Genomic DNA, 24,357 nt, shown 5'->3' with positions numbered 1-24,357 from the left:
AGATGCAAAGAAAGCCTTTAACAAAATTCAACATCCACTTATGATAAAATCCTTCCCAAAAGCAGGCACAGAAAGAACATATCTCAACATAATAAAAGCCGTATATGATAAACGCACAGCAAACATTATCCTCAATGGCAAAAAATCAAAAGGATTTCCCATAAAGTCAGAAACAAGACAAGGGTGACCACTCTCATCACTACTATTCAACATAGTTTTGGAAGTTTTAGCCACAGCAATCAGAGCAGAAAAAGAAATAAAAGGAATCTAGATTGGAAAAGAAGAAGTAAAACCCTCACTGTTTGCAGATGACATGATCTTTTACATAGAAAACCATAAAAACTCCACCAGAAAATTACTAGAGCTAATCAATGATTATAGAAAAGTTGCAGGGCACAGAATTAATACACAGAAATCCCTTGCATTCCTATACACTAACCATGAAAAAACAGAAGGAGAAATTAAGGAAACAACTCCATTCACTATTGTGATGAAAAGAATAAAATACTTAGGAATAAATCTACCTAAAGAAACAGAAGACCTATACATAGAAAACTATAAAGAACTGATAACAAAATCAAAGATGAGACTAATAGATGGAGAAATATACCGTGTTCATGTATCAGAAGAATCAACATAGTGAAAATGAGTGTACTACACAAAGCAATCTATAGATTCAATGCAATCCCTATCAAGCTATCAGCGGTATTTTTCACAGAACTAGAACAAATAATTTCACAATTTGTATGGAAATACAAAGTCCTCAAATAGCCAGAGCAATCTTGAGAAAGAAGAATGGAACTGGAGGAATCAACCTGCCTGACTTCAGGCTCTACTACAAAGCTACAGTCATCAAGACAGTATGGTACTGGCACAAAAACTGAAATATAGATTAATGGAACAAATAGAAAGCCTAGAAACAAGTCTATGCCCCTATGGACACCTCATCTTTGACAAATGAGTAAAAAATATACAATGGAGAAAATACAATCTCTTTAACAAGTGCTGGGGAAACTGGTCATCCACCTGTAAAAGAATGAAACTAGAACACTTTCTAACACCATACAAAAAAATAAACTCAAAATGGATTAAAGACCTAAATGTAAGATCAGAAAGTTTAAAACTCCTAGAAGAAAACATAGGCAAAACACTCTCTGACATAAATCACAGCAAGATCCTCTATGACCCACTTCCCAGAGTAATGGACATAAAAGCAAAAATAAACGGGACCTAATTGAACTTAGAAGCTTTCGCACAATGAAGGAAACTATAAGGAAGGTGAAAAGACAACCTTCAGAATGGGAGAAAATAATAGCAAACGAAGCAACTGACAAAGAATTTATCTCAGAAATATGCAAGCAGCTCATGCAGCTCAATTCCAAAAAATAAACAACCCAGTCAAAAAATGGGCCAAAGAACTAAATGGATATTTATTCAAAGAAGACAGACAGATGGCTAACAAACACATGAAAAAATGCCCAACATCACTCATTATCAGATAAATGCAAATAAAAACCACACTGAGGTACCATTTCACGCCAGTCAGAATGGCTGCTATCAAAAAGTCTACAAACAGTAAATGCTGGAGAGGGTGTGGAGAAAAGGTAACCCTGTTACACTGTTGGTGGGAATACAAAGTAGTACAGCCACTATGGAGAACAGTGTGGAGATTCCTTAAAAAACTGGAAACAGAACAGCCATACAACCCAGTAATCCCACCAGTGGGCATACACAGGTAGGAAACCAGAATTGAAAGAGACACGTGTACCCCAATGTCCATCATAGCAGTGTTTACAATAGCTAGCACATGGAAGCAAACTAGATATCCACTGGCAGATGAATGGATAAGAAAGCTGTGGTACATATACACAATGGAGTATTACTCAGTCATTAAAAAGAACACATTTGAATCAGTTCTAATGAGGTGGATGAAACTGGAGCCTATTATACAGAGTGAAGTAAGTCAGAAAGAAAAACACCAATACAGTATATTAATGCATATATATGGAATTTAGAAAGATGGTAACGATGACCTTATATGCGAGACAGTGAAAGAGGCACAGATGTAAAGAACAGACTTTTGGACTCTGTGGGAGAAGGATGGGATGACTTGAGAGAATAACATTGAACCATGTGTATTACCATATGTGAAACAGATCACCTGTCCGAGTTTGATGCATGAAACAGGGCACTCAAAGCTGCTGCACTGGGACAACCCAGAGGGATGGGATGGGGAGGGACGTGGGAGGGAGTTTGAGAGGGTGGATACATGTACACCTGTGGCTGATTCATGTTAATGTACAGCAAAAACCACCACAATATTGTAAAGTAATTAGCCTCCAATTAAAATAAAGAAATTAGTTAAAAAATTAAAACTTCTGTGCATCAGTTGACACTATGAGAGAGTGAAAACATTGAGAGAAATGGTGGGCTGAAGTCCTTGCACAATTCATATAGACCCCATGGGTCTTTGTGTTTTCACCTGTCGAATATAAACATAGTAATACCTTATCTTCAAGTGGTGATGTGAAGAATATATGAACAGAAAACATGAGAACTGTTTTTGTAAACTCAAAAATACAAATTCTTGGTAAGATTCACACTGCCAGGATCTCTCTACGACCTCTGTGATTTTCTGATGTTTTGCATTATTTGTGCGTGTTGCAAATCCCAAGAATGATTAGATACTTTTAAGGAAATTCTCAAATCTAATGTAATCCTTATACTTTACTTTTATGAGTACATAAACCATGTATTTACTGTTTTCTATATACAGGGGTGGTTTCCCAGGTGGCACTAGTGGTAAAGAACCCATCTGCCAATGCAGAAAGATTTGGGAGATAAGCATTCAACACCTGGGTTGAGAAGATCCCCTGGAGAAGGGCATAGCAACCCACTCCAGTATTCTTGCTTGGAGAATCCCATGGACAGAGAAGCCTGGTAGGCTATGGTCCATAGGGTCTCAAAGAGTCAAATGTGACTGAAGCAATTTGGCACACACACATGTATATAGAGGGGTACTGGGGTTGACATGGGTTAAATGATGGTCCTGTGACTCTGGTTAGCTTGTGCATCTGTACTTCAGATCCACAGTTACTGCTTATTGAGCTTAACACAGGACTATTCTCTTCCTTAAGTGTTTGTGCATGAAAAAGTCCATGCTGCATGGACAAAATGGGTGCTCAAACCAGGTGGAGAATAAGAAGATAATTATGTATGAGAGTCAAGATGAGAATAGAAATGCGATGAGCAGAAGTAAGAGGAAGACAGTCTTTCATGACAGAGGAATGTCCTAAGTGAGTTTATACGTAAACCAGTGTGAGTCATCATAGGGTATCACCTGCTTTATACCCAATTGTCCAGTATGATAGGAATGTGCTGCTCAATGAATCAATCAGTGAAGTGCTCTTGGCCAATGCATGATCTTACCTCACTGTGTTTAGAGGGTTCCAACACAGCCCTGCTGGAGAGTGTGTACTCCTCAGACTCAGTTTTCTTTTTCTTGATCCCTTTGAACCATATCTTGTATTGCTCCTGCACCTGTAGAGACAAAGCATGCTCTGCATCAGCTCACAGAGAGAAATGAGGATAAGAAGAGTCCTGAGCAGGAGTCAGACAGTGGTACCTGCTGGCTGAGGAGGCAGTACACCAGGAAGATGAAGAAACCCTGCAGGCTGTTGATGATGGTGAAGAGGTAAGCCATGACATGGGGAGCTGGTCCCACCTGCAGGATTCCCAGACACCATGTACATCCCAAGATAAAGAGCTGAGCCGTGGCTTTAAATGTTAGCATCCTGAGTAGGAGGACAAAAAAGATTCACGATGCACCCTGACCAACACAATCAAGTCCATCTTTTTTCAGCTCAAAGAATGTCTCTGACTCAGTTGTGGCCACTCTGATCTTTACTGTGAATGATTATCTAAAAGAAATATTTTTTGTTTCCAGAATGGTGTATTATCTTAGACTGAAGTTGGTAGTGAAACTTCATAATGTGGCTTTCAGTAATAGGATGAATATCCCCAGTTTCAATCAACTAATATTACTGTGGATGTTCTGTGCACATGGCTTTGTGCTGGCCCTGTGCATTAAAAATAACAAAGGCAAGATTTCTGATTTCACAAACTTTACCACCTAGTGGGAAGACAAATACAAATGGTCAGTTATACTTGTGAAATTGAAGGTCCCTCTGCCCTGGTCCCTCCAGTGATGTCCCTATCTTTTCCATCTCCATGAACTGACCCAGAGCATGCTTTGTCAGATGATTCATTCTGTGTAAAGGAAAAGAAAGCAAAGGATATCCTTGGCTCCTTAGAAGATATGATATGTGGATAATCAACTTGATTTCACCAGGTAGAGCAGGGCAGATGAGGGTAGCAGGACAAACATGAATAAAGACATGGACATGAAAGGGCATGATGTGGCCTGTGTCAGGTATGTAAGTGATTTATAAGGCACTATATATATATATTCTCAGGACTTTTCTCATAGGGTCATGGTGGTAATCCCTGTTTATCAGAACAAAATCAATTTCCTCTGTAGTTAAGATAGTTCCATTCTTGGGTTAGAGATGAATGGAATATTTTTGACTTGGGTATCAGCAACAGAACAGTATTCGAGCTTCCAAGAAGGGTGGCTGAACTCCTCCTCTCAAGTCGCCTTGAAACCCTGTGAAGGGACATCAGAAGCTTGGAACTCTATGTCCTTGCTCCTGGACCATGCTTTTTATGGTGCGGGGTTGTGGGGGTGTGATGGGGTAGGGTGGCGATGTGTACCTCTGATCCATCTCACCTAGTCTTCCGGAGAGCGGACACATCACTGTTGAGTGAGGACAGCTTCTTTTTCACAATCCAGAATGTTACCAGGAAGAAAACTAAATTAATCTGCAGAAACATCACAAGGGATATTAAGTGCATCCAGATCTGCTAATCCTTCCCTGTGGCTCATCCAACATCTAAATCAGCAGGTAGGAAGGGTTTGTATTTCATAACAGTGATAGAAAACCAGACTGAACACCAGTAACTCACTTTGCATGGGGATTTACATGTTTAAACACTACGAATGCCGTGTCTAAGGAAATACTCCTTCCTGGTTTTAAAATGGAAATTTCTGCATCCTGGGACCCTCTCATTCCTGAGCTAACTGGAATAATTGGTCACCCTGTCCATAGCCCTCTTTTTGCTTGTGCTTTAATTCACCCTCAGCCAGGGAGGAAAGATCCTCTGATGTCATCCATTACTCACAGAGAAGATGGTGCAGACAGGGCCAAGAAATGTCCATACAAATCCCTTTTCTGTGCTGAGCCAGCATCTAAGAGAGGTGGTTGAGAATCAAGAGTATATTAGCCTTTGTGGATAAAGAATTGATAGATGAACATCTCTCTCATTCCTCAAAGTTTTTCCTGGCTCCTGTATTATTATTAATAATAATTATTATTGTTTTTTCTTTGGTCAGAATATTTTGCATAAGATCACCCTGGTACAGGAAGGGAGGAGGGAGGGGGGTTCAGGATGGGGAACACGTGTATACCTGTAGTGGATTCATGTTTATATATGGCAAAACCAATACAATATTGTAAAGCTAAAAAATAAAAAAAAATAAATAAAAAATTAAAAAAAAGATCCCCCTTAGCAAATTTCAATACACATCATAATATTAGCCATAGGCACTATGCTCTATAGTAGACTTCCTGAACTTATTATTTTGCATAATTGAAAGCTTATGTATGTCCTTGGCATTAGTAAAGGCCATGGGTGTATACTTATTCCCAATTGTCAGGTTATACACATTAATCTTGTGCAGCTTTTTTCCATGTAAATCACAACATAAAAAAGTGGTTTTAAATAAATATAAACTTATTTTAAAAAGCCCTTTTAAGTCTTGGCCCTCATATGCTGGCAGAAAAAAATGTACATGTTTTAAAGAAAAAAATCAATAAAAATTAATTTATGGTTTATGAGACAAATATTGAGTCTCTCTTTTTCTATCAGGGTCAGTTCTTGGCTCTGAAGATCCAGTTATGATTAAGAGAGTGATCTCTTTCTTCAAGGAGTTCCTAGCTCTGTCGGCTTGTTGATAGTTAGATAATAGAAACAATCAAAATGATGAAGCTTAAGATCAAATATGAGGAGCTGTGGGAACACATAAGTGGATCTATAACCTAGTCAAACCTGTAGGAGGTTCTGATACTGGGAAGGGTTCCCTGAGAGAATTCTGTTGTGTTTATGATGAGAGGTGAAGGATGAGTAGGTGTAGATAGGAAAAAATTGGGGACAGCCAAGAAGAGACAGAGGGAGAGGGAGTGATTGAGAGAGAGAGAGAGAGAGAGAATAACAGTAAGCCTGACAACTGCTATGGCAGGCTCATGTGCATTATACAATTTATTCCTCATGACAATAGAGCTTATCAAATGATTGCAAATCAGGCATCTGAGGCATAAGGATACAGAGTCAGTAACTGAAGTTCACACTGATAGAAATGGTAGAATTGGTGCTTGATCCCAAATAGGAACTGTGTGCGATTTGGGAGGTGTTAGGGCCATACTAGTTGGATCCACCAGGAAGAACCAAAGAGAGAGCTACACAGACAGGGGCTGGCATACTGCGGCCTGTGGTCCACACTAGGCTGTCATCTGATTTTGGAAATGTGTTTTACTGGGTCAGAGTTAAACTCATTTTCTTATATCTTTTCTGTGGCTGCTTTTGAACTACAAGGACAGAGGTGAAAAATTGCAACTGAGACTGTTTGACCCACAAAACCAAAATATCTACTACCTTGTGTTTTATAGGGAAAGTTTTCTGACTTTTTTGCTAAACTATCTAGAAAGGCCAGTGATCCAGAAACCATTTGATGCAGGTTGGCATCAATTTTTACCAGCATAAGAATTTGTTGTGAGTTCTTCAGTTGCTAAGTCGTGTCCGACTATTTGTGACCCCATGAACTGGTACTCACAACAAATTTCTATGATGGACCATAAGGAAATCTGAATGCCAAAAATTGATGCTTTCAAATTGTGGTGCTGTAGAAGACTCTTAAGACTGCCTTGGATAGCAAGGAGATCAAACCAGTCAATCTTAAAGGAAACCAACCCTGAACATTCACTGGGAGGACGATGCTGAAGCTGAAGCTCCAATACTTTGGCCACCTGATGCAAAGAGCTGACTCGTTGGAAAAGACTCTGTTTCTGGGAAAGACTGAGGGCAGGATAAGGCGGTGAGAAGGACGAAATGGTTGGAAAGCATCACCAACTAGATGACATGAGTTTGAGCAAACTCAGGAAGATAGTGAAAGACTGGGAAACCTGAGCGACTGAACTAAACTGAACTGAACTGCAGCACGCCAGGTTTCCCAGGAATCTCAGAGGGCAACATAACCAAAAAAAAAAAGAAAAAAAAAAAAAAAAAGAAAAAAAAATTCACCACACAATATGTGCTGAACCTTAATTACTAGCAGAGAAGCAGCTCAGATGCTCAAGTCCACTGCAGCTAGTGGGGGCTGGGTGCAGAGGTTTGGGCTGCGTGGCTGGTTCTTAGGGTAAGGACTGGGTTTGAATGCCCTGTGGACAATCAAAAGGGGCTAATGTAACACAGCAACCCAAACCATGTGAACACCAGAGAGACAAAGAAAACCAAAGGACCTTTCCTGCAGGAAGGCTCAAGTGCTGCATGGTGACACTTGGTGAGCTAACAGAATAAGTATTGTGCCCAGAGAAGGAAATGGCAACCCACACCAGTGTTCTTGCCTGGAGAATCCCAGGGACGGGGGAGCCTGGTGGGCTGCCATCTATGGGGTTGCACAGAGTTGGACATGACTGAAGTGACTTAGCAGCAGCAGCGAATACTAAAGGAGAGTTAAGCTGCTGCCATTTACGACCCTCCTTCCCTGGAGTCAGAGAGTGACAGCCAGAGCTGGAATGCAAGGGGCTGCTGCAATCTTGGCCCCAGAGACTGCATTTCCCACCAAACTGTGAGCAGGCTGTCAGTCAATAACCACATCTTCTTTGGATCCTGGACAGTTCACATTGGCTGGGAGTGTCACAGTCTGAGACCAGCTCCCCAGAGGAGAAACACAGCACACCTGGCATAGTGCCCTTTTCGTGTAACAGAGAAATTGGGCAGCTTGGACTGGGGAGGTGCATAAGATGCATGACCCGCCCAGGACAGTGTGCTCGCCAAGCACCTGGTCGCCTGAGTTGCTTGGACCTGCAAAGGGTACAAAATGCACAGCACACCTGGGTCTGAGCCTTATGGAGGCCACCATCATCCTGATACCAAAACCAGACATAAACCACAAAAAAGAAAACTACAGGCCAATATCACTGATGAACATAGATGTAAAAATCCTGAACAAAATTCTAGCAAACAGAATCCAACAACATATTAAAAAGATCATACATCATGACCAAGTGGACTTTACTCCAGGGATGCAAGGATTCTTCAGTGTTCTCAAATCAATCAATGTGATACACCATCTTAACAAATTGAAAGATAAAAATGGTATGATTATCTCAATAGATGCAGATAAAGCCTTTGACAAAATTCAACATCCGTTTATAATAAAAACTCGAGAAAGTAGGCTGCTGCTGCTAAGTTGCTTCAGTTGTGTTCAACTCTGTGTGACCCCTGAGATGGCAGCCCACCAGGCCTCCCCATCCCTGGGATTCTCCAGGCAAGAACACTGGAGTGGGTTGCCATTTCCTTCTCCAATGCATGAAAGTGAAAAGTGAAAGTGAAGTCGCTCAGTCATGTCCGACTCTAGCGACCCCATGGACTGCAGCCTACCGGGCTCCTCCGTCCATGGGATTTTCCAGGCAAAAGTACTGGAGTGGGGTGCCATTGCCTGAGAAAGTAGGCATAGAAGGAGTATACCTCAACATAACAAAAACTATATATGACAAACCCACAGCAAACATTATTCTCAATAGCAAAAAATTGAAAGCATTTCCTCTAAATCAGGAACAAGGCAAGGGTGCACACTGTTACCACTACTATTCAACATAGCTTTAGAAGTCCTAGCCACAGCAATCAGAGAAGAAAAAGAAATAAAAGGAATCTAGATCGGAAAAGAAGTAAAACTGTCACTGTTTGCTGATGACATGATCCTCTACATAGAAAACCATAAAGACTCCACCAGAAAATTTCTAGAGTTAATCAATGAATATAGCAAAGTTGCAGGATATAAAATTAATGCACAGAAATCCCTTGCATTCCTATATACTAACAATGAAAAATCATAAAGAGAAATTAAGGAAACAATCCTATATACCATTGCAACATTAAGAATAAAATACTTAGGAATAAATCTGCCTAAAGAAACAAAAGATCCATATATAGAAAAGTATACAACACTTATGAAAGAACTCAAAGATGACACAACTAGATGGAGAAATATACCATATTCATGGAGTGAAAGAATCAATATAGTGAAAATGAGTATACTACCCAAAGCAATCTATAGATTCAATGCAATCCCTATGAAACTCCAATGCTATTTTTCACAGAACTAGAACAAATAATTTCACAATTTGCATGGAAACACAAAAAACCTAAAATTGCCAAAGGAATCTTGAGAAAGAAGAATGGAACTGGAGGAAACAACTTTTCTGACTTCAGACAATACTACAAAGCTACAGTCATCAAGACAGTATGATACTGGTGCATAGACAGAAATATAGATCAATGGAACAAAATAGAAAGTCTGGAGATAAATCCATGCACATATATAGACACCTTATCTTTGACAAAGGAATCAAAAATATACAACAGAGAAAAGACAGTCTATTCAACAAGTGATGCTTAGAAAACTGGTCAACCACCTATAAAAAAGTGAAACTAGAACACTTTCTAACACCATACACAAAAATAAACTCAAAATAGATTAAAGACCTAAATGTTAAGACCAGAAACTATAAAACACTTAGAGGAAAACATAGGCAGAACAGTCTCTGACATAAATCACAGCAAGATCCTCTAAGACCCACCTCCCAGAGTAATGGAAATAAAAGTGGAAATAAACAAATGGCACCTAATTAAACTTAAAAAACTTGTGCCCTATGAAGGAAGCTATAAGCAAGATGAAAAGACAGCTTTCAGAATGGGAGAAAATAATAGCAAATAAAACTACTGACAAAGAATTAATCTCCAGAATATATAAGCAGTTCATGCAGATCAGTACCAGAAAAATGAATAACTCAATCAAAAAGTAGGCCAAAGAACTAAACAGACATTTCTCCATAGAAGACATACAGATGGCTAACAAACACATGAAAAGATGCACAACATCACTCATTGTAAGAGAAATGCAAATCAAACCACAATGAGGTATCATTTCACCCTGGTCAGAATGGCAGTTATCAAAAAGTCTACAAACAATAAATGCTGGAGAGTGTGTAGAGAAAAGCAAACACTTTTACACTGTTGGTGGGAATGCAAACTGGTACAACCATTATGGAGAACAGTGTGGAGATTCCTTTAAAAATGGGTCATAGACCTGTCATATGACCCAGCAATCCCACTGTTGGGTATACTCCCCAAGGAAACCAGAATTGAAAGAGACTCATATACACCAATGTTCACTGCAGCATTATTTACAATTACTAGGACATGGAAGCAACCTAGATGTCCATCAGCAGACGAATAGATAAGGAAGATGTGGTACATATGCAGAGTGGAATATCACTCAGCTGTAAAAAGAAACCCATTGGAGTCAATTCTAGTGAGGTGGATGAAACTGGAGCCTATTATATAGAGTGAAGTAAGTCAGAAAGAGAAAGACAATATGAGATTTAGAAAGATGGTAATAAAGATCCTATATGCAGGGCAGCAAAAGAGGCACAGATGTAAAGAACAGACTTTTTGGACTCTGTGGGAGAAGGGGACAGTGGGATAACTTGAAAGAATAGCACTGAAACACGTATATTACTACATGTAAAACAGATGACCAGTGCAAGTTCAATGCAAGCAGCAAGGCACACAAAGCCGATGCTCTTGTACAACCCAGAGGGATAGGGTGGGGAAGGATGAAGCAGGGGGGTTAAGGATGGGGGGACACATGTACACCTGTGGCTAATTCATGTTGATGTATGGCAAAGCCACCACAATATCATAAAGTAATTGTCCTTAAATTAAAATGAATAAATTAAGAAAGATAAAATTAAAGTGCTATGTTGGTTCTATAATGACCATAGACATGCATGAGAAGTTAGGATGGCGGGAATTTGGTTTTACCTTTTGGGTGTTCCATAAAGATGAGGCCTGGATGCAGAAGAAATGGCCACAATAACAGCTGGGGCTCCATAGCCCACTGGGAACGTGAGCTTCTTCATGAATCTATTGACACTGGAGTAGTTGACCACCGTCAGGTTGCGTGCAGTGAGGAAGAGCTGTAGACCCTCCAGCAGCATCCAGGTGAAGGAGGCCAGGTAGAGATAGTGTAAGGCACCTGCAATGATGGCGCACAGCACCTGGGGGAGGAGGAAGGTGTCACCTGGATGGTTTGTCAGGATGGAGCATGGCCCCAGGACTTCTTCTATGACTTGCCACTGGGGATAACTCTGATGTAAATGAATGAATTATCAGTTGAATGTTTGCTTTCTAGTTGTGTCCGTCCATGTGAATTGGCTACTTATCCACCTAACATTACCTGGAATCCCACTATATTAAGGAGTCCAATGCAGTATGGCCCCATGAACTCAGCATCCCTGGGGCAGGGATAGTGTGGGACAGTATACGTACCTTGCTCTCAGTTCTGTCGATGGCTGTCAGGAAGAGCAGGTGGGCCAGGAAGAGGCAGAGTGAGAGCTGCAGATGGAGTGAGGTGCTGATGCCCTGGATGGCTTTGCACAGCAGGAAGGTGAGGGCCGCCAGGAAGAGACACAGCAGAGAGAGGCTCAGTCCCATGTAGGTGATCACAGTCAGTGTGGGATCCTCCTCCTGGGACCCAGCAGAGAGAAGATCAGTCATGCTTTCCTGCTGGGGGGTAATGACCCTTCCACCGTTTTTATTTGTAGACATAGAAAAATCAGGAATGGAGGTGCTAAGTAGATTATGTTATGGATATGTTTACAGATATGTTATGTTTATGGATAACTTTCTCCCGGTTCAAAAATATAGAAATTTATGGGATCTGAATGATAAAATCTATGCCTGGAAGGATTGAGGGATAAGAAAGTCCTAATGAAGACCAAGACCTGGATCTCATAAGGGTTTATTTCCGTCTAGACTTTTGAGCATGACTAAGCTTCTCAGTTACCTCAATAGGTTCACTGAGGCAAGAAGCTACATTTTGAGCTCCATCCTCCATCCCCGTAATGTAATGATCTATGACAAAGTCTCTACCTGTTGTCATGATGTCCAGGTATCAATTCCCAACTCTTAATTCAGCACAGTTTATCCCTGTAATATTTCTTCATGTTTGGCCACTAATCCTTACAGATTTAGAGCTAAACTCTTGGGTAAAAGAGAAAAACTGCTATGCTTGGATGTTGGCTGTAGCTTAAAATTGATAATGTCTGCCTCTTTTTGGAGTGCATGTGTTCTCAGTCACTCAGGTGTGTCTGACTTTTTGTGACCTCAAGGACTGTAGCCCCTCAAGCTCCTCTGTCCATGGAATTTTCCAGGCAAAAATATAGGACTGGGTTGCCATTTCCTCCTCCAGGGGATCTTCCCAATCCAGGCATTGAACCTGAGTCTTCTGCGTCTTCTAAGTTGGCAAGTGGATTCTTTACTACTGAGCCACCGGGAAAGCTTGGTTCTTTTTGGAAATCACCGTAAATACCTGAGCACAAGGGAAAAATATCTCCCAATTTCCTTTTAGTATAAGTCTGGGTGAAGAGAGAGAGGGAGAAAGACAGAGAGAGGTGCAAAAAGGATGAAGAAAATGAATGTTAAAACCTGCAAATTAGGTGCTTCTGGATAAAAAGCAATTGAGTATGGTAGCACCAAATTTATTTTTGCAGCATGTCTCTATGTTCGATTTTGTTTAAGAATGAAATGTTTAGAAATAAATAACTGGCCCTCCAGATAATTCTGATGCACTTTAACTTTTGAGAATGTTTGGCTTATTGCATAAAACTAATTTTTGTACTGTATTAAAGTTCCCAAGAGAGGTCCACATGGGAAGAAATGCAGGTAGCCCCTGTTGGGAAGTGCAGTGCAAAATAGCCTTGAAGGAGAAGGTCCTTGGGAAAATGGCAGAGGGCCAGAAGTACTCAGGCTTTGCGATAGCTGAAAAACATCTCCTGCTTTTAGCTATGCTCAGTGCCAAGATTTAATAGTATTAAAGATGTTGCTTGAGAAAATGGATCATGGGATAAACACCTGGGTCATTTAGAACGAGCTGTCCTTGAAATATCTTTTACTGATTATGTCTTAACTCTGTATGCACTCTGCTGGCCATATACTCTAAGCTCTTTGTTCCTGCTTCTATAAAAAGGCTTGACTGCAGAAATAAATTTGTCAGTCCTTGTAAGAGACTGTCTGAGTGTTGTTCTTTCAGGTTCATCATTTCCAAGTCCAGGGGAGAAAATCCCCACAAGTGGCGCCAGAACAGGGACTTGAAAGGAAGGCTAAACAAAGCAAAGAGCCCTGCAGAAAGAGGTAAGCAAGATGGGACAACATAGCAATAAGATTCCTTTCATTTCTATAATGCATCATTTTCTGAAACAAAATGGTATTAATATTTCAAGGGATCAATTGAATGACTGATATCATATTTTACTGGAACAATTCATGGTTCCCAGAAGAGGGGACACTCAATCTAGACATGTAGAAAAGGGTTGAAAGTAATGTTTTGCGAGGATATCAGCAAGGGTTACATGGTCACTCATACGGGCTATCATAGAACAAATTGAAGGGCATAACGTTGATTTGGAAGTAAAGACTATTCAGTCTTTACATGAATATGAGCTTAAGGAACAAGATATGCAAGGTGCTTTGAGATAAAAGAATGTTATGCTCAATCAGACACAATCCTTAGAAAAACAACTTAGAGACATATATATACAGGATGTGTCAAAACTGAAGCCACTTAGAACAGAGGTCATTTCATTCAATGGACTGCCCAAATCTGAGGTTTTTCCTTCTGCTCCGCCTGTAGCAGCAGTTGCTAACTTTGCTCATACTAATCATTTCACTCCTTCTTGGGAGATGCCTGCTTGCACTTTTGCTTTCCCACTACAGTTTAATCAACCTGCCCAAGGCCAAAATACTTGGGCTAATCTAGATTTTGGCATGTTGTCTAGCTTTAAGAAAGCATGCACTCTGTATGGACCTACTTCTCCTTACTGTGTAGAACTCCTCAGAGGATGGGCTGATCATTGGATGCCATATGATTTTTTTCAAATAGCAAAGATGGTTCAAAATCCTCAACAATTACTTCAATGGCAAATATGGGTTAATGATGAGGCCCAACAAATGATGATTGACCAGCAATATCATGGTAACCCTGCCAATTTAACCTATGATATACTCACTGGAACAAGATCCATGGCCAATATGATTGTGCAATTAGCTAATATTACCCCTCAGATGTTATATTTCATTAAAGAAACTGCCTACAGGACGTGGGCAAATGTTGATAGCATGAACTCTGATGGTTCATTTGTTAAGATTATTCAAGGACATGAGGAGGAATATTCTCAATTTATAGGGAAATTAAAGGATGCAATCAAAAATCTATTAAGGATGTGATTTTACAAAATATTATTTTAAAACAACTTGCTTTTGAAAATGCTAATGAGGAATGTCAATCCGTGCTTAGACCAATTCAAGAGACTGGCTCTCTTATGGAATATTTGAAAGTTTGTAAGGATATCAGATCTATGTCCCATAGAGCAAAATTGGTGACATTAGAAACTTTTAATGTACAGAAAGCTACTAATGCCAAATGTTTTAACTGCAGGAAGGCCAACCATATGAAAAAAACAATGCCGCCTGCCAACACAGACCAGAAAAAATAATACTACTTCTAATAAGAAGAGACCCCCAGGAGTATGTCCAAGATATAAAAAGGGGTTCCATTGGCTGAATGAATGTCATTCTAAATTTGATAAGGATGGAAACATATTGACCCCCGGTGGGTCAACAAAAACAACAGGGAAATTAATAAAGGGGCCATCCTCTAGCCCCATTACAAAAGGAGGACCCAACATTATGATGCTACAAGTAGCTACATCTAAGAGTGCTTGCACTGATATACCTAGTCCTTATGACATATAATTAATGGAATTATATAACCTCCACAAAATTCCCACTGGATATTATGGCCTGATTCCATCCGGGACGATGGGACTAATTTTGGGACATAACAGCTGCACAATGAAAGGTTTAATGGTATTGACCGATGTTATGGATGAAGATTATAAAGGGGAAATACATGTTATGGTAAATGTTGTGAAAATGGGGAATGTATATTTACAAAAAGGGGAACATTTTGCACAATTATTACTTTTACCATATGTCAAACCAATGAAAGCATCTGATAAAATTCGGCAGGGAAGCTTTGGTAGTACCAACATTACTGCTGCACTATCCACCTTGTTAAAGGAACATCAGAAACCCATGCTCACTTTACACATACAGGAAAAAAATTTCACAGGAATGCTAGATACTGGAGCTAACATTTCAATCATTAGAGTGGAAGAATGGCCCCTTGATTGGGGTAAAATTGTGACTCTTCTAGACTACTAGGAGTGGATGAAACTGATGTAATAAAAAAGAAATCAAGAAAATGGAAAATGTTGATAGATCTAAGAAATGTTAATAATACTATAATTCATATGGGGCCATTACAACCTGGATTACCCTCCCCTTCCATGGTACCAAAAGGCTAATCTATAATTATTATTTTATAAAATTGCTTTTTTACTATACTTTTGCATCCTAAAGATAGAAAACGCTTTGCTTTTTCAGTTCCTTCTATAAATCACATGGTTCCTGTTAAAAGATTTCAATGGAAGGTTCTACCTCAGGGAATGATGAACTCTCCTACCATTTGCCAATATCTCATATCTGTTTTATTACAACCCATTAGAGATTAATATCCTACTGCTTTCATAATTCATTACATGGATGATATACTTCTCTTCATGGAATCTGAACTCTGTTTACAACAGTTATATAATGAAGTTACTACTACTCTTCAAAATCATGGCCTGCTTGTTGTGCCAGATAAAATTCAATTGAAAGCACCCTTTAATTATTTAGGACATGTTATGGAAGAATCTAAAATCAAACCTCAAAAAACTCAAATTTCTGTGCAGTCTCTACGCACACTGAATGATTTTCAAAAGTTGCTAGGAGATATTAATTGGCTACGGCCATCTGTTGGCATCCTCACCTATGCCTTACAAAATCTATTTAAAATTTTAAAGAGATCCCTTAGCCCTAATAGCCCTAGGCAGCTAACAAAAGAGGCCAGAGAAGAGCTAGCCTTAATAGAGGAACACATTCAACAATCTTTCTCAACTTGGCTAGATCATGATCAACCGGTTTCTTTATATATATTCCCCACTGAACATTCGCCCACTGCAATTATAGCTCAACACAGCCCAATAGAATGGGTATATTTACACACTAAACAGTCTAAAAAAAATCGTATTGTATATTGAGAAAATAGGGCAATTTATCATGTCAGGGAGAAGCCATGTACAAACTTTGACTGGATTTGATCCATATACAATACACGTCCCCTTGACAAAAAAGGAATTGCAAATTGCCTTACAGTATAACCGGACCATGAAAATAGCATTAAATGATTTTCAAAATGTTATCTCATTTCATTTGCCAAAAAGAAAATTATGGGACTTTCTACAATGTACTAAATTCATTATAACTAATATCATTGCATCCCAGCCTATTTCCAATGCACCCACCTATTTCATTGACAGCAACAAGAAAGGCATAGCAGGGATTGTTGGCCCTAATATCAAAGAGAAATTACCCACTACCTATTCTTCAGTACAAAGAATTGAATTTTATGTTTTATATGCTCTTTTGTCTCTTCAACCATTATCCTTCAACGTATATACTGATTCCAAATACCTTGCTTCCCTTTTCCCCAACTTTGTTACTGCCTTTTTATACAATCAAGATGAAGAATTACATACTCTTTTCACAGACTCAAGCCTTAACTCTCTCACGTACAGAACCTTTCTTCATTGCACATATACATGCTCATTCAGGTTTACCTGGCCCTCTGGTTGCAAGAAATGATGCCTTCGACAGGCTCATAGCTCCCGTCTTTACGTCTGCCAGTGACGAACATGCTAATCTTCATACCAATGCTAACAGATTGCACTCTAAATACTATATTCCCCTCACTGAAGCAAGGCATATTATTAAAACCTATGACGTCTGTGCTCCTCTGCACTTACGAACTATGATTTCAAGAGTTAACCCCCAGGGGGCAATAACCTAATTCCCTTTGGCAATCTGACTTCACTCACTGCTCCCTAAGAAAGTTTTCTTTGCTTTTTGTCTCAGTAGATACATTTTACAGCTTTATCTGGGCAATACCTGTCTCTTCAGAATCCAGCAAACACGCCATTTCCGCACTCTTACTCACCTTCCCAGTTATGGGGATTCCTTCAGTCCTGAAAACAGACAATGGGCCTGCATTTATCTCGCACTCATTTCATTCATTTTTATCGGAATGGAACATCACACACATTACAGGAATACTCTATAATCCCCAGGGTCAAGTCATTATTTAAAGAGCCCACCACACCCTAAAGACTCATTTATTAAAACAGAAAGGGGGAATTTGGAAGAGGAGATACACTTCTTATCCTATGAACCCTCAATTATTATTATCTTTAACTCTTTATTCCCTAAATTTCTTAAACTTAACAGAAAATTATTCTAACACTCGTGCAGATAGACATTTTGCAGAAGACAAAAACAACAAATTAGAAATCAATAAATACATCAATATGGTATAAGCAATTTAATCAATGGCTGCCAGGAATCTTACGACTCCTAGGCAAATGTTATGGTCTTGTCGTTGCAGATGGAGAGGAAATCTGGGTTCCCCTTCACCATGTCCATTACCGAGAAGGACCCCAAGACTGGACTCCCTTGGCAAATGACAAAGCTGACACGAAGGGTCTCATCAATGACCTTGGAGGAGCCAATGAGGAAACACCATCGTCTGAATCCTTACCCTATATGGGCTCAAATGAAAAACATGATTCATCAGGCTGAGCAAACACTGAAGAACACTAGAACTCCTATGACTCCAGATAAGCTATTTCTGGCAATGTTAGTTGTTCTTTCCTGTTCCTCTGGGGTAAATGTGGTGTTGGGGGCCGGCGTGAGGCACTCCGCCCATGGCAAAGGTCATGAGGAAGGAGGCTCGACATACGCAAAGGTGGGATCGAGCCTCAGGAGTCCCCCTGGAAATCCTCGAGCATCTACCCCCATAACCAGAGCCTGCCTACTTTACTACTTTGTGCTCTCACCTACACCTCTGACTTTATGGGGGGCTGTCCCCCATCACCTCTTTCGGAGAAGGCGTTAACCTAGAGCTCCAGTTAATAATAATTCCTGGGCGTGATAGGAGTGTTTCAACCTACAAACTCCTCTGAAGGTTCTTTAGCCTGCCTGACAGGCTTGTCCGGCCACATGTGATTGCTCACAGCCTCCCAACTGTGAGAGGCACGAGATGCTTTAAACCTTCTAAAAACAGGTTCCTTAGAAAAGTTAGAAAACCATAAGTATAATGGGCTGATTAGAAATTGTATTGATGAAGGGTTTTTCATTTGTTGAGCCAATGTTTGTTGCTAAGTCTCCACATCCCCTGCCCTTATACACATTAATGAATATATAGAAGAAATAAGTATTAACCTTTGATATTAATCACGTTAGACCTTAGGCTAAGTAAATTCTTTCCTTAACTAAAACCCACTACACCCTCTCCCTATAGGAATGTAACTTTATTTGGGTGGTGTCTGTTTTAAGAATAATCACCCCTGGAGAAATAAGTGTCCTGGTTGACTGACTGCTGTCACAAGGAGAGGGTCATAAATTGTTAGCAGGCCCCCTGGCCAGAAGATGATGTAACACCCCAAGACCTGTGTATACATTTGTATGAAGCACCTGACTTTGGTAAAAGTCAGGACTGCTGACCCCGCGTGACTTTTGCATAACATCTCAGTGTATAAAAGTAGACCATGGAAAATAAAGAATTGGGATCAGTTCCTCGAAAGACTGGTCTCCCCATGTCTCTCTCTCACTCTGGCTGAGTCTCCATCTGGAGCGCGGAACCCACCATGCTTACTAATTATGCCTGGGCTTCTAAGATCCGACCGGGGAGGCCTCAGTGTCTCCTCTCCTTCGGGAGAACGGAAGGACGCCTGCGGCCTACGTAAGTGGTGCAAGCTTCTTGTCTTGAAGTTTTATTGGTCCCCCGCATAAACCAAGCTACTCAGCCTCTTTTCTCCACTGAATTTTCCTACTGAGCTATCCTCATTCTATTACTCTTTATATCCTTAATTAACGTTTAATTAAGCAGTTGTTCCCTGACCCTCGCCTACGCCGTCTCTCCTTCGAATACCCTGGATCAGCTGGGGCTGGACCCCGGCAATGTGGAATATGTTTATTGGGCATATATACCTAATCCACCTTTGTTATCCATAATGGATTGGGTTGACAAGGCCCCTATGGTATTCACCAACGATAGTCTGCACTTCTCTGCCCCATGGTCAGCACAGAGGCCAATTCACAAAGAAGATGAAAGAAAAAAGATAAATGTTTCAATTGGATTCAAAACACTACCTATATGCTTCGGAGCTCACTCTTTGTGCATGACTATATTCCCACAATGGTGGGCTTACTCTGTACACAGTGTTTCCACCTATAGTATAGGAATGTTTGCAACTGCATCCTTCCTCTTAAATGGTTCTGAAAGACATTATCCTGGACAAATAGCTAACTATACTAACTCACTTTTCCAGCCTGCAGAACTAATATGTGATGCTGTATCTTGGAGAAAGAAACGATCAATTCAACCACTATATTGGTCTGACTGTTGGGGACAGTTCAGGAAGGTTTCTATCAAACAACAAAATCAATCCATATTCAAATTCGTGGACTGGGGGTCCCATGGGTTATTTATGAATTGTTCTGAGGAGCAAGAAAAAAATCATAGCTGTTCCTGGTATCATAGAGTCAACACATGGGAATTCCATAAGACCAATATTGGCTTTTGGACTGATAAGGATGTATTATTAAACTAGTATAATGGAGGGTTGTCTCCACCTCGGCCCAGAATTATAGTCCCTCTTATAGGACCTGAACAATGGCATATTTGGAAGATTCTTGCTGCACTGGAACACTTTGCCAATATACATGGGACTGTGAAGGCTTTAAAACCCCAAAACTATACCTTTATGTATAATAATACAGGTTGTATCCAATCTTATGTGCACCTCCCATACATGTTTATTGTAGGTAACTTTGATATAGATCTTTCTGCTAAAATTGTTAATTGTACAGCGTATGCTTTATATACATGTTTAAACCATACTATTTCTTACCACAATGCCAACATCACTATTGTCAAGCAGAGGTCTGAACTATGGCTTCCTGTCAATTTAACAGAGCCATGGACCAACTCTATATTCCTTTCAGGTCTGCTCAGAAATGGTCTGAAAAGGTCAAAGCACATAATAGGGTGGATTATTGCTGGCATTCTTAGTCTAATATCCATTGTTACAGTAGGAACCCTGTCTGGTATGGCATTACACAATTCTATACAAAATCATGATTTTATCACTGCATGGCACAAAGACTCTCATGATCTTTGGACTCGACAAGCCCAGATAGATCAGCAACTACAAACATGAATTAATGAGTTACAAATTATGATAATCCACTTAGGAGATCAAACGCAGCAACTGACTTTCCAAACACATATACGTTGTCACTGGAATTTTACGTCTTTTTGTCTGACTAACATGCCTTATAAAAGCACTGAGTATCCTTGGGATAAAGTTAAAGTGCATTTGCAGGATCTCACAGACAACTCAAGTTTAGACATCAATCTGTTGAAACAACAAATAGCTAATTTTCAAGTTGAGGTACCTAAGGAATTGTACAGCACTCAATTTTACGATACTTTAACTAAAACCCTATTGTCCCTAGACCCTAGAACTTGGTTTTCAGGAAGCAACATTTTAATATATATATATATATATATATATATTAATCACCCTACTTTTTCTGTCATTGATTATAGGATACAGATGTCTCTACTCAAGACTCCATGCCTCTCACAATGGAGTCCAACTAGCAGCTGCCATGCTTAAACTAAAAACAAAAGGAAAATACTAACTAATTTTTGTACTGTATTAAAGTTCCCAAGAGAGGTCCACATGGGAAGAAATGCAGGTAGCCCCTGTTGGGAAGTGCAGTGCAAAATAGCCTTGAAGGAGAAGGTCCTTGGGAAAATGGCAGAGGGCCAGAGTACTCAGGCTTTGCGATAGCTGAAAAACATCTCCTGCTTTTAGCTATGCTCAGAGCCAAGATTTAATAATATTAAAGATGTTGCTTGAGAAAATGGATCATGGGATAAACACCTGGGTCATTTAGAAGGAGCTGTCCTTGAAATATCTTTTACTGACTATGTCTTAACCCACTACGTGCTCTGCTGGCCATATACTCTAAGCTCTTTGCTCCGGCTTCTATAAAAAGGCTTGACTGCAGAAATAAATTTGCCAGTCCTTGCAAGAGACTGTCCTAGTGTTGTTCTTTCAGGTTCGTCGTTTCCAAGTCCCAGGGAGAAAATCCCCACAGCCCCTAAGAGCTAAACATGGACACCTGTTGTCAGATAGGAAGTCAAGGAGACCTCAGTCCTACCACCACAAGGAACTGAATTGTGCCCAAAATTAGAGAGTTAGAGGAGGACTGCAAACCTCAGATCAGAATGCAGTCCAGGCTGAAAGAATGATTTCAGCCTTGGAAGAACTTGAGCAGACATCGCCGCTATACTGTGCCAGATCACTGACGTGCGATAACTGGGAGACAGTATTTTTTTCAGGTTTTACATGTGTGAGAATTTGTTCCACATCAAGATATTGAATGCAGCCCCTCTGAGGGGTGTCACCTGCACATCGTAGTAGGCCATGAGGACAGCAAAGCTGCTGAAGTGGGTGCACTGGCAGGTGGTGCTGTCGTCTCTGCTGTCCATCGTCCTGCAGCCTCTGGTTGCCCAATGGCCACTTCCATTCTGGCCCTGCTCCCAGAAGACGCAGTGCACCTTCCCCTTTGTTTCAGGGGTCCTTGACTGTAGAAACAGGAAGTAGGTTTGAGCTGGTGGTTCTGTTGCTCAGAAATGCTGACCCAAATCTAGCTCATGATGGAATTTCCTTGGGATATGATGCACCTGTGACGGACATCCCTGAAGCACAAAGGCTGTGCCCAGGACTCAGGTCTCTCCCACACCCACAGCTTTATCCCCCCAGGACTCACATGTTTGAAGACAAATTTGACTGGAGAACTGAGGTTCTGTGTGTTACTGTTGCTGATAAAAACAGATATGACATCTGACAGCAGGATAGGGGGAATTTCCTGCAGCAATTCCCCATGTGTCTCATGTGGAACTGCCTGTTCCTCAGCATCCACAATCAGAGGGACTTTATCCAGCAACTTTTCAATCCCAGGTATGGAGACAAGGCCCACCACAATGGGATCTGCAGGACAAGGGCAAGGTTGATATCTTGGAATATCCATGACTCCTCCTTTAATGAACTATTTCCCTGTGGCCCCACCATTACCCATAGTTTCCTTTAAAGTATACATTTCTGTGTATTGCTTCTTTGAGTATCGTGTTCCATTTTGAATTCCTAGGGATCTGTACCCTGCCACAACCATTACCTGAGTCATTAGATTCATGCACTGCATCCCAGATCAGTATCATCTTTATGTTATTCTGAATCAAGGTGACATTCTTATCTTCTTTATCCTGTGCCTTCAACGACATTTCTGAGTTGTGAGGGTTATAGAAGGGAGTTAGATTAGTAATTGTGGCTATGATTGTACACATACTACCATTATTTGCATACATAAAAATAAGTATTTTAATATATTATGTGCTGTGTGCTGCCCTTATTTGGTCAATCGTGTCCAAAACTTTGCAACCCATGGGCGGTAGCCTGCCAAGCTCCTCTGTCCATGGGGATTCTCCAGGCAGAATACTGGAGTGGGATACCATGCCCTCCTCTAGGAGATCTTCCTAACCCAGGGATAGAGCCCAGGTATCCTGCATTGTAAACTTTGGATTAATATTGGAACCTTTACTGTTGATCCACTAGGGAAGCTCAATAATATTAGTCTCGGTAGCCTATCCCTTCTCCAAGGGATTTTCCTGATGCAAGAATCAAATCAGGGTCTCCTGTATTTCAGGAAGATTCTTTATCAGCTGAGCTACCAGGGAAGCCCCTTAATGTATTATATAAATATGTAGACAGTTTATATATTACATAATTTATATTATATGGGCTTCTGTGGCAGCTCAGGAAATGATATATTTTTTATCATTGATTTATATAATATCTAAATATGATGTCAAAATATCTAAATCATATGACATATCATGATTTATATGTATAATCATTTATATGATTATGCAATAATTTAATGATTGTGCAATCATATAAATGATTATGTATCATTTTATCAATGATATATAAATAATATTTATAATAATGTATATTATAAATAATGATATTATTGTTTTAAGCAATATCATTTGGTACAATAATAGTGGTATATACATATATCATTTAAATTTACAAAGGATTGTAAGAGAACATATGAGCAATTATTCAACAACATGAAATGCAACCTAAATAAAATGGAGAAATTCCTAGAGACACAAAATACAAAAAGTTGATTTAAAAAAATGGAAAAATCAGAGCAATCCAGTAACAGACAAGTAGATTGAATCAGTATCCAAAACTTTACAAAATGAAAAGACCAGAACAGATGGCTTCTATAGTGAATGCTCTCAGGCATTCTGGAAGAATTAATACTAATCCTTTGTAAACTTTTCTATAGAATAGAAGAGAAATAGCTCTACCTAAATAGTTCTATGAGACCATCATTATCACAAGAACAAAACAAGATAATGCATCACAGCAATCCCAATAAACTAATGTCAATTTGAACATAGATACACAAATAGTCAACAAAATACAAGTAAAATTTTTATCCAAGGAAACTCAAGACTTGTATATTGAACACTACAAAAGACTGTTGAAAGAAATTAGATACTCTAAATAAATCATAAGACATCCTGTGATCATGGATCAGAACCATCATATTAAGATCTCAACAGTCCCCAAAATGGTATATGGATTCAAT

The 24,357-nt window shown here is 39.8% G+C and overlaps 1 protein-coding gene across 1 annotated transcript in view; it reads right to left on the bottom strand.

Moving 5' to 3' along the window:
* Positions 1–763: 763 nt before the first annotated feature.
* Positions 764–24,357, bottom strand: part of LOC129621734 (adhesion G protein-coupled receptor E2-like) — a 39,564-nt gene continuing 15,970 nt past the window's right edge. Inside the window, exons 8-17 of the mRNA XM_055538507.1 lie at positions 22,870–22,977; positions 22,465–22,685; positions 22,100–22,279; positions 11,731–11,928; positions 11,224–11,459; positions 5,242–5,308; positions 4,790–4,881; positions 3,626–3,794; positions 3,430–3,540; positions 764–781 (exon numbers count right to left, since the gene is read on the bottom strand). Coding sequence (XP_055394482.1) covers positions 764–781; positions 3,430–3,540; positions 3,626–3,794; positions 4,790–4,881; positions 5,242–5,308; positions 11,224–11,459; positions 11,731–11,928; positions 22,100–22,279; positions 22,465–22,685; positions 22,870–22,977 — 1,400 coding nt within the window. The remainder of the gene's footprint in view (positions 782–3,429; positions 3,541–3,625; positions 3,795–4,789; positions 4,882–5,241; positions 5,309–11,223; positions 11,460–11,730; positions 11,929–22,099; positions 22,280–22,464; positions 22,686–22,869; positions 22,978–24,357) is intronic.

This window comes from Bubalus kerabau, chromosome 1, assembly GCF_029407905.1.
Source record: "Bubalus kerabau isolate K-KA32 ecotype Philippines breed swamp buffalo chromosome 1, PCC_UOA_SB_1v2, whole genome shotgun sequence".
Taxonomy (NCBI): Eukaryota; Metazoa; Chordata; class Mammalia; order Artiodactyla; family Bovidae; genus Bubalus; species Bubalus kerabau.
This window is presented reverse-complemented; position numbering and strand designations above follow the sequence as displayed.